Source organism: Symphalangus syndactylus, chromosome 1 (genome assembly GCF_028878055.3).
Source record: "Symphalangus syndactylus isolate Jambi chromosome 1, NHGRI_mSymSyn1-v2.1_pri, whole genome shotgun sequence".
Classification (NCBI taxonomy): Eukaryota; Metazoa; Chordata; class Mammalia; order Primates; family Hylobatidae; genus Symphalangus; species Symphalangus syndactylus.
Genome location: NC_072423.2, coordinates 87,843,158 through 87,854,986, shown reverse-complemented (window position 1 = coordinate 87,854,986; position 11,829 = coordinate 87,843,158). Strand labels below are relative to the sequence as shown.

Here is an 11,829-nt window from a genome sequence, read left to right as displayed (position 1 = left end):
AACTTTTGTGCCTGGTACATACTAAGGGCCCAATAAAGGCTAGTTATTGTGATTATTGTGAAAATAGGCTATCCTGGGGAGGTTCTTTTTTTTTTTTTCTGAAGACATTCCTTCTCCTTTTTGGCTATCTATGGCACAGTCAGTAGACAAGTGACCATGAGGACGGGTGAGAGGAATCTGGAGAGAAGATTCTCCACAAATAAGAGCACCAAATGTCTCCCTTGCCTGAGGCAGAGGTGGAGGTGAAGGCTTAGATCGTTTAATTCTCCAGCAGTTTGGATAAACAAGTTTCTACGCATGACCTAAGGAAACACTTTCTTCCTTTCCAACACCTTCCACAGGGCATCCTTGATCTCTTTGTTCCTCAAACTGTAAATGAGAGGGTTCAGCATGGGGATCACCAGTGAATAAAGCACAGACACCACCTTGTCCCTGCCTAGCGCGTAGCTGGAGCTGGGTCGCAAGTACATGAAAAGGGCTGTCCCAAACAGCAGAGTCACCACCATCAGATGCGAGGCACACGTGTTGCAGGCTTTCCATCGGCCCTCTGCTGAAGGGATCTTCAGGACAGCAGACACTATGTAACCATAGGAGATAAGGAGTTGGAGGAACGATGTTCCTCCCACAGTGACCACCACGAGGAAATTCACCACTTGACTGAGGAAGGTTTCAGAGCAAGACAGAGCCAGGACTGGTGGGAGGTCGCAGAAGAAGTGGTTGATGATGTTGGGTCCGCAAAAGTGAAGCCTAAATATGGAGATGGCCTGGATCAGGGAGCTCAGGAAGCCACCAACATATGCCCCAACCACCATGCGTGTACAGAGGCCCTGGGTCATGATAGTGGGGTAGAGAAGGGGGCTGGAGATGGCTGCATATCGGTCATATGCCATAGCAGTCAGGAGGAGGCACTCAGACAGACCCATGCCGACAAAGAAAAAAAACTGAGCAGCACAGCCCACAAATGATATGGTCTTCTGCTCCCAGAAGAAGTCAGTGAGCATCTTGGGAGCCACAGCAGAAGAGTAGCAGATGTCAATGAAAGATAAGTTGCTTAGGAAGAAGTACATGGGTGTGTGCAGATGGGTGTCACCTCTGATCAGAAAAATGAGGGCCAGGTTCCAGGCCAGGGTCGTAAGATAGATGCCCAGGAAGGTCACAAAGAGGAGGGCCTGGAGTTCTGGATGGTCTGTGAATCCCAGGAGGATGAACATGGTCACTGATGAGCTGTTCCAGGCTTTGGTTATGGACATGCTTCCCGTGGACCACAAGGACAAGATGCAGACCTGGGATAGTAATGACAGTCCACATTACAGGTGGCATTAGCAAATAATTACGAAATGCATGACAGGTAGGGCAGAGGATTACAGGTTACAGCTTCATGCAAAGACTTTCTTTCTCTTTCTCGGTCTCAGTCTCGGTCTCAGTCTCAGTCTCAGTATCTCTCTCTCTCAAAGAAGGCAATTGCAGTCATCATCTTAAATATTTAGGCAGTACAGTGTAGCTGATATGAGTTTAAACTTTGGATCCAAAATCCCTGGATCAACTCCTGCCTCCACCATTTTGGGTGAGATAGCTAACATCTCTGGCTTCAGTTTATTTATCCTTAAAACTGGATGATAGCAATTACTTCACAGATTTGTTTTAAGTGCCTGACACTTCACAAGTGACCAGTGAGTAATTATTAGGACAGTTCTGAGTGCCTCAGGTAAGTCAGGTCATGCCTTGGAATAACTATTCATCTACTTTACCTAAGTTTCAATATTAGGAAGGAAAGATCAATGGAACTGGGTTCAGCTATGTAGTTGTGAGATGATTAATCAGATAGAATTTTTTAATGCAAAGGATTAGGCCACATGTATATAAAAACACTCTTACTCATCAAATATTGGGTCCAAATATACTAATGTAGGTTGAATTTCAAATTTATCTCAGTCTGAGCTTTCTGAGTTATCATTTTATTTATTTATTTTTAAATTTTTATTTTTTTTGAGACGGAGTTTCGCTCTTGTTGCCCAGGCTAGACTGCAATGGTATGATCTCGGCTCACCACAACCTCTGCCTCCTGGGTTCAAGCGATTCTCCTGCTTCAGCTTCCTGAGTAGCTGGGATTACAGGCATGCGCCACCACGCCCGGCTAATTTTGTATTTTAAGTAGAGACGGGGTTTCTCCATGTTGGTCAGGCTGGTCTTGAACGACCTCAGGTGATCCGCCTGCTTCAGCCTCCCAAAGTGCTGGGATTACAGGCGTGAGCCACTGCGCCTGGCCTGAGTTGTTTAATTGTTGAGTGTGGGCTCTGGATCTAGACTGCCTGGATTTAATTCTCAGCTTCACTTAGTAGATGTGCGATGTTGACCAGGTCACTTGAACTCTCTCTGTCTCTCTGTAAAATTAGAGATAGTAATAGTATTTACTTTGTTATAGGATCTGTCTAATTATCTATCTATCATCTATCTATCTATCTATCTATCTATCTATCTATCTATCTATCTATCTATCTATCATCATCTATCTATTATCTTTCTATCATCTGTCTATCTATCTATCTATCTATCTATCTATCTATCTATCTATCTATCTATCATCTATCTATCTATCTATCATCTATCTACCTACCTATCTGTCTATCATCTACCGTCATCATCATGTATCATCTAATCTTCTTAGAACACACCTGGCCCATAGTAACTGTTCTCTAAGTATTTGTTGTTGTTGCTGTTGTTATTTTAAATCTAAGTTACAAATTATCTGAATTTTCCTCAATCAAATTATTTGAATTTTCAGTGCATGAAGCATCTTTCAAGATCAGGGACTTGATTTTATTAAATCCACACCAGTAAGGACTCCCATCACTCCCTCACACATCCACACTGAGTCTCAATGCAGATTAATCAGAAGAGAACTGCTGTCATCAGGTCTCTGAAACTGGGTCCCTAATCCTACAGAAAGTACCAGGAAAAACGTGGTCAGAAGGCCATGTGGCTCATGGTGAATGACCCTTAAAGGTTTGGAATATATCTTGATCCTTCTTCAGTTCTTAACCCAAATAATTTGGAAATCAATGAAATTATTTTAACTGGCTTTTAAATTAAAGAACTGTGAGATATTTTGATTAATATGATCAATATACAAATGTGAACCATTGAAACCAAAAATCATGTTCCTGATTAATGAAAAAAAGCAAACTGAACATTATCATCTATCTCCTGAAATAATAACTGTTAATATTTTGGTGTATACTTTTTATGTACAAGTATATGTTTATGTGCATAGGTGTTTGTATGATAGTACACAAACCTTTGTAACTTGTGTATATTATAGAACTCATTGCAAGTCAATAACTTCACAATTTGGGAAGTAATACTGTATTTGTGCCAAATTTTTCTGCTCAATTTAGGAGAGCCACTTTATTTTGACATCATCAATTTTCACAAATCAGTCCACATCTACTCATTGCCAGTTAAGGTCTCATTGACTTTCTTAATGTTTTTTCCCGGAACTTGCACAGACAGATGGCCTTGAAATTGGGGCCCATTTTCTCCCCTCTCAATAGTTCCTTCTACATATTTTTCAGTGCTTAAACTCCTCAAATTTGGATAATGGGAGAATGTGAAGCTCCTTTTAGCTATCACCATGCTGTCATTTGTGCAGAGTTTTAGATATTCATCACATTAGTCACAATATTGTCGGTATGACTTTAAGCTTCATCCTATATTCTAAGGTTTTGCTCCTGTTTGTGAAAGGTTTGTGAACTTTCTAGAGTCAAGAGAGGGTTCTTTATCCTTTGAGGAAATAAAAGAGGAACGTGCAACAAACTTTGGCATAATCGAGAGCAGATGTAGAGCCACATGGAGAAATTGGGAGCTAAAACAAAAAGAGCTCTGCGGGAGCCCTCACACATTCCGTAGAGGTGCAGCCATTTGGCAAGGTAGAAACCTGAAGTCTGTGTTATGATTCAGGGTTGTTTGGGGGCACCCATTCAGGTTAGAAGAAAGGGGAGTGGGAGAAGGTAGTGGTTTGATCCTGGGTGGGCTTCAGAAAAAGCCTGGTTCTAATTCTGACTCTGCCACTTGCCAGCTGAGGGATGTTGGGCAACTCATTTAGCCTTCCTGAGTTTCAATTTCCTCATTTGTAAAATGGGGATAACAGTGACTACTGCCCAGGTGTGGTGACTTATGCCCATAATCCTAGCACTTTGGGAAGCAGACGTGGGAGGATTGCTTGAGGCCAGGAGCTCGAGACCAGCCTGAGAAACATGGTGAGAACTCATCTCTACAAATAAAAGTAAATATGAAAAAATTAGTCAGGCATGGTGGCATACACCTGTGGTCCCACCTACCAAGAGGCTGAGGTGGGAGGATTGCTTGAGCCCACGATGTTGAGGCTGCAGTTAGCTGTGATCATGCCACTGCACTCCAGCCTAGGTGACAAAGGGAGACCTTGTCTCAAAACAACAACAGAACAAACAGTAACTACTTAACAGAGCTTGAAAATTGCTTAAGATAATGTATAAAAGGCTCATGATGGGTCTTGAGATAGAATGTTTGCTTAATAAACTGGGACTGTGATTGTTATCAGCAGCAACTATTCCTTAAAGTATTATTGATAGAACTGACCATTAATTTTGGAGCACATCCTCCTTATATGTTGAAGTATGCTTATGTTAGAGAAATAAGAAGTTCACTAATGGACCATGCAGGTTTGTAAGAAGTGTTTATGAGTGAGGTTGAGGAACTTAATGATTGGAGGTCTGATGGGTTAATTGAAAGTCTGTTTTGAATGTTGTCATCAGGAGGGAGAAATTTTGTATTTAAGGATGAGATTTCCCAGCCCCAGAAACAGAAAGTGGAGCTGGACAAATTGAAACAAAAGGAAAAGCATATGTAGAGTTTTATTCCCACATATGGATGCCCTGGAGCTTATTTTAGAACATTAGAGAGAAGTTATCTTAAGGGTTGTATAGAGTGTTTTATGGCATGGAACCCTGCTCACGAAGAGGTGCTTCTTCCCTTGAGAGGGAAAGGAGGTTTTATTCACTCTCGCAGAAAACTTGGGGAGCCTGGACTCCCTACAATTCTATGATACAGGTATAATCAACACCAGGTCTATTTTACAGAGCTGAAGAGGAAGAGTCTGAGATGCTCAGTGACCTCATTAGACTCATAGATGCAGTTCCAGCATCTGCGTGAACTACACTATCCTTGACGGACACGGGAAGATAATAATACAGTAAAACCAGGCACCTAGCACAGTACTTTGCACATAGAAGATACTAGGTAATTGATAGGGACTTGTAGAGTTGATTTATGACTCTGTTCATTTTCCATCAAATATATCTGGAAGAAGTGTTAAACTTTATAACCAAATTTGCCTCATTTGAGCTTCACAGACACAGTTGGTGATGGAGGAAAAAATGGAATGATGAGAAGGACCTCAGCCAAATTGTGGAGCTGGAGGTGTTCTGTGATTTCCCCATCAATCCTGATCTGGTGTCCTTCACTTCATGATGCCATTTCCTCTCACCCCTGTCAGTGCCTTGTGCCCTCAAGATGCTGCTCTTCCAGGTCTTTCTTTTATCTGAATGTACAAATGATTGATGAAATGAGGAGTTCCTCTCAATGTAAGGTGACAATGCTAAAGGGGTCAAGACTTTAATTCAAGAATTAAGATTCAGATGGTATCATTCATAGCATTAGTGAGAAAAGAGAAGGAGAGTTTTGGAGTTTAGAGGCCTCTGCAGTGTTTGGAAAATCTGCTATGTGAAGTGTGTCTGGATTACAGGCCTTCTAAATTACTTTTTGGATTACTTACTAATAATTGAGGCTGTGTTTAAGGGCATAGAGGTTCCTTCAGAAATGTCATTCCCTTTTAATCATCTTGGTAGTTGCAAGGGCTCAAATGTACTTCAGGAAGCTCATCAGGGGAGCAGTAGAGAAGAACCAAGATTGGGCTGTGATTTCAGAATCAGGCTCTTAAATGCCTCACTCAGATTATCACGGTGAGCAAACTTCCCTCCTTAGAGTAACCTTGGTTTTTGAAAAGACTGGTTTCATATTTGTTTTACCTTAGCATCTAGTAGTATGCTGGGTTTACTGTTCACAAAATTTGTAATGAACAATTAATGCATTTATAAAGCTAATAATTCATCATGATTTTCTGAAGACTTAAAAAAATGCTACTGAATATTTAATAGTCAACTGATTACCAGTTGAAGAGACCATGTGTTTCTTTTAGCTCTCTTTTAGTAATATGTCCCATTTAAGACAATATAGAATAGTGTATTAGGCCATTTTTCAGGACTACCTGAGGCTGGATAATTTATAAAGAAAAGAGGTTTAATTGGCTCACAGTTCGGCAGACAGTACAAGAAGTGTGATGCTGGCATCTGCTTCTGGTGAGGGCTGCAGGAAGCTTATAATCATGGCAGAAGGTGAAGGGGGAGTGGGCATCTTATATGGTGAGAGCAGAAGCAAGAGAGAGAGAGCAACAGAAAGGGGCCAGGATCTTTTAAATAACCAGCTGTTGCCTGAATTCACTCATCACCAAGGGGATAGCACTACCCCATCCATGAAGGATCCACCCCGTGGGCCAATCACCTACCAGGCCCCACCTCCAACAATGGGGATTACATTTCAACATGAGATTTGGAGGGAAAAAACATTCAAACTATATCAAACAGGGTCCAGCTTATCGTATACAACAATTAATAAAACACTGCACTGGGAAAACTATTCAACTGATAAATCAAGAGCATAGAATTATCTGAGACAGATAACAAGATTGAATGTAAATCCTAAATTTCTGCATATTATCTGGAATTTCAATTTTCAATTGGAGAAAGCTCAAATATGAAAAGAATAATGTATATTTAAAAAGCTTTGTCAAAAAAATCTGTAAATTCAAAGTTTCCATATTCTACTTAAGTACTTAAATGACAGCCGAGAATGCTTGAAAACAAAAAAGTATACAGCAGACATCTTGAAAAGTATAGTACCGAAAAGAAATGAGCTATCAAGCCATGAAAAGACATGGAGGAACCTTACGTGCCTATTACTAAGTGAAAGAAATCAACCTGAAAAGGCTACATAGTGTATGATTCCACCTATAAGACATTTTGGAAAAAGCAAAACAAGGAGACAGTAAAAACATCAGTAGTTGCTAGGGGTCAGGGAGAGGGAAGGGTGAACAGGCAGAGCACAGAGGGTTTTTAGGACAGTGAAGCTACTATGGATGATCCTATAACGGTGGATACATGTCATTATACATTTGTCCAAACCCACGGAATGCACAACATCAAGAGTGAACCCAAATGTCAACTATGGATTTTGGGTGATAATAATGTGCCAATGGAGGTTCATTGATTGTAACAACGTACCACTGTGGTGGGGGAGGTTGATCATGGAGGAGGCTATGCATGCGTAGGAGAAAAAGGATAAATAGGAAATCTCTGGTCAATATTGCCGTGACTCTACAATTGCTCTAAAAAATAAGGTCTATTTTTTAAAAAGTACAAAAAAAGATTTGGCTGAATTTGAGGAAAGACAAATAGCATTGAGAGGTGCAGGGAGAAAAACTAAAAGCCAAAGAACTTATTGGTTACCTATATGGGCTGGTGGATATAGGGAATTCTATCATGTGAGATTAATATGGGCATGAAGACAAGGAGTAAACTGTACTTACCCTGTTGCTCCTGCTCTGTCTGCTCTTTAGCTGATACCTGTCTTGAATTGTTCTGCTTTGGAAGGAGTTTAATCGGGTTTCAGTGGCTGCTTCCAGTTCCCAAAGTGCTAATGAGTTTGGAGAGAGCTTGAGGCTGGGTTTTTTTTTTTTTTATCAAGGACCAACTATCCTCCTGGTGCATAGAAGGTGTGTTTTGGGGCAGAGTAAAGGAGGAAAAAGATATATAAAGAAAGGATGGAGGTTGTAATCTTTAAGAAGTTCTTCTGGTATCAGCTAATATCTGCATTTAGGGTCATTTTGGGAAAATGTTCAAAGCTGGGGTTGGGGGTAAATTGGGGAGAGATTTTTTTTCTTCTCTCCTTGGAGATGTTTCATTATATTTGCCCCTGAGGGTCTTTTTGAAAGGGAGGAATGTATCACCCGAACTTCACATCTTTATGGTTAATTGCTCTCTGGGGTTGTCTAGAACGCAAACTCGAAAAGCTCCGAAACTGATGCTTATTAAACTCCATCCTAGTGGCTAGGGCCTCCAATCCCCCAAGGCCAATCAAGATATTTTCTGGTAGTACATGACCAAGAAACTCAGAATAGCAGTGAAACATAAGGATAGGTTAAGCACCACTCCACAAAATAAAGCAACATTGCCTATCTGTAAATACATATTTATTGACTCTTTTCCATTACTTAGTAGAAACTATTTGGCCAGAAGTATGTTAAAAGGATGAGACCTTAATCTTCCTGAGCTCCTACTATGTGCTAAGCACTATACTATGTGCCTTATGTGTGTTAACTTACTAAGTTCTCCCAAATTCGCCGTGCAGAGGAGGAAACTGAAATTCAGAGAAGCTAAAAAAATTGATCAAAAATTTACGCTAGTAAAGGGATTGATCTGATATTTGAACCCTGTGTAATACAAAACACTGCATATAAATGTATGACACATGCGTTTATTTTGAAACTCACGTAAATCTGTTGATATGGTCAATCATACCCCTCAATTCATAAATCCATTTTCTTTCCACAGAAACCTACTATCTTCCTCCAGGAAAGAGACATTAGAAATAGGGCATTTTTTTCTTAAAACGTTTTAAAAAACTTATTCTGCTATGGAATATAAAGGTGTAATATAAAGATGTAGAACTTTTATTCTATGGAGAGCTATATACAAATAAAAAGTAATATTGGGCCACACATTTAACAAAAAGCAAGCCATTAGTACATGTGCTTTCAGGTGGAGGGGAAAAAGTAAAATATTTGATTCTCTTGTTTCTTAAGCTGAGAACATGGAACTTCAGTCTTTTCAAAGTAGCTACAATAAACAGTGGATGACTGATCTCAATTCCATGGCTAATTAAAGGAGAGAAAGCTATCCAACCAGGCAGAGAAAAAAATGGCTGGGGAGTAGAATTCAAAGGAAAAACATGGATAAGGGAGAAATTATTCATTCGTGCATTCCTTAAGTATGTATGTGTTTATTTATTGAGAGTTAGGTCTCTTCATTTATTTATTTAAATTGACAAGTGCCAAATTGTATATATTTATGTTATATAACATAATGTTTTGATATATGTATACATAGAAGAATTATTAAATCAAGCAAATTAACATATCCATCAGCTCACCTACTTATGATTTTTCTGATAAGAACATTTTAAAATCTACTTTTTCAGTGATTTTCAAGTATACTACACACATTATCATTGATTATAGTCACCATGCTGTACAACAAATCTCCAAAATTTATTTCTCCTGTCTAACTGAAACTTTGTACCTTTTAAGTGACATCTCCCTGCTCCCCCCACCCCTGCCCCGATAGCCACCATTCTACTCTCTGCTTCTATGAGTTCAATTTTTTAGATTTCACGTAATTGAGGGCATACAGTATTTGTCTTTCTGTGCCAGGTTTATTTCACTTACCATAATGCCTTCCAGGTTTATTCATGTTGTTGCAAATGACAAGATTTTCTTCTCTTTGAAGTCAGAATAGTGTATGTATACTATATTTTCTTTACCCATTCATCCATTGATGGACACTTAGCTTGATTGCATATCATGGCTGTGGTGAATAGCGCTGCAATAAACATGACAGTGCAGTTTATTATTTATCTCTTTGACATATTGATTTCATTATCTTTGGATATATACCCAGTAGTGGGATTGCTGGGTCATATAGCAGTTCTAAGTTTAGTTTTTTGTGGAATATCTATACTGTTTTCTAGAATGGCCACACTTACTATATGCTACTTGTTTTTTATTTTTATTTTTGCCATTCTAATAGATACAATTGGGGTTTAGTTTTGATTTTAATTTCTATTTTGTTAATGAATAGTGGTGTTGAGTATCATATGTCCATCCATATATCTATTTTGCTGAATTATATGTTCACATATATTTTGCCCATTTAAAAAATTTCTAAAATGTAATACTTAGTTTTGAAAGTTCTTTATATATGCTACATACAATTCCTTTATCAAATATTTAACTTGAAAATTTTTTTTCCAATCTGTAACTTGTCTTTTCATTCCATTAATAATATTTTTTTGAAAGCAGAATCCTCAATTTTTGCAATGTCTGATTTATCATTTTTCCTTTTATTAGTTGTGCTTTTGGTGTAACACCTAGGAAATCTTTGCATAATGCAGTCATAATGATTTTTTTCTATGTTTTCCTCTAGAAATTTTATAATTTATATTTTACATTTAGTTGTATGATTTAATTACTTGTGTATGGTGTGAAGTAAGAACTGTTTCATATTTTGGCACAATGGTATCCAATTGTCCTAGCACTATTTGTGGAAAAGTATATTGTTTCTCATTTGAGCTGTTTTTTGCATATTAATGAAAGTCATTTGATTGTAAGTATGTGGGTCTATTTCTGTTCTTCAGAACAGAACTGTCTATTCTGTTTCATTAATTTATGTATTCTTTTCTTTCTCCAATATCATACTTTCTTGATTATTGTAGCTGTATGCATATCTTTTCAAAGCAAGTAATGTGTGTCCCTCAACTTTGTTCTTCTATTTCAAAATTATTTTGGCTCTTCTAGTTCCTTTATCTTTCCATAAATATTTTATTTTATTATTTTTATTTTTTCAAAATGATCAGCATCAACATAAAAATTTTTAGAATCAATTTGAAAATATCTACAGAAAATCCTGTTGATATTTGATTTAAAATGTATTGAATATAGAGATCTATTTGGGGGGAATTGATATTTATTATGGCACTACACTGAGTCTTCTAATCCATACACATGGTATATATCACCATATATTTAGATATTTGATTTCTTTCATCAGTGTTTTATAGTTTGCTGCACACAGATCTTGTATTTATTTCATTAGGTTTATACCTAAGTATTTCATGTTTTTAAAAATGCTATTGTATTGTAAATGATACATTTGAAAATTTCAATTACCAGTTATTTACTAATAGTGTTCAATTACTAATTGTTAATTACTAGCTCAATTACCAATTGTTCACTACAGTTAATTTTTATAATTTGACTGTTTAGTGGGGCACTGCTTAACTTACTTATTAGTTCTTGAACCTATGCTATAGATTCTTTGGGATTTTCTACAATCATATTATTTGTGGATGATATGGTTAGGCTTTGTGTCCCCACCCAAATCTCATCTTGAATTGTAATCCCCAAGTGTTGAGGGAAAGACCTGATGGGAGGTAACTGAATCATTGCGGTAGTTTCCCCCATTCTGTTCTCATGATAGCGAGTGAGCTCTCACGAGATCTGATGGTTTTATAAGGGGCTCTTCCCACTTCGCTGTCTCACTCTCTCTCTCCTGCTGCCATATGAAGGAGGTCCTTGCTTCCCCTTCAGCTTCCACCATGATTGTAAGTTTCCTGAGGCCTCACCAGCCATGTGGAACTGAGTCAATTAGCCTTTTTCCTTTATAAATTACCCAGTCTCGGGAAGTTCTTTACAGCTATGTGAAAACAGACTAATACAGTGTATAAAGGAAGTTTTATATTTTTCTTTGCAATCTATGTAACTTTTACTTATTTTTCCTGCTTTATTGATAAGAACTCCAGTACAATGTATAAAATGAATGGTGAGAGCAGACATCACTGCCTTTTTCCTGATCTTAGGAGAAAAACATTTAGTCTTTTACTACTAAGTGTCATAATAGCTGT

General features: G+C 38.1%; 1 protein-coding gene across 1 annotated transcript; it reads right to left on the bottom strand.

Moving 5' to 3' along the window:
• Positions 1-237: 237 nt before the first annotated feature.
• On the bottom strand, positions 238-8,053 carry LOC129490242 (olfactory receptor 5A1). The gene is made up of 2 exons (XM_055293944.2): positions 7,679-8,053; positions 238-1,283 (listed from the first exon to the last, which is right to left on the bottom strand). Exon 2 carries the CDS (start codon positions 1,248-1,250, stop codon positions 303-305), a length of 948 nt encoding a protein of 315 aa, XP_055149919.1. The 5' UTR covers positions 1,251-1,283; positions 7,679-8,053; the 3' UTR covers positions 238-302.
• Between the last annotated feature and the right edge of the window lie 3,776 nt (positions 8,054-11,829).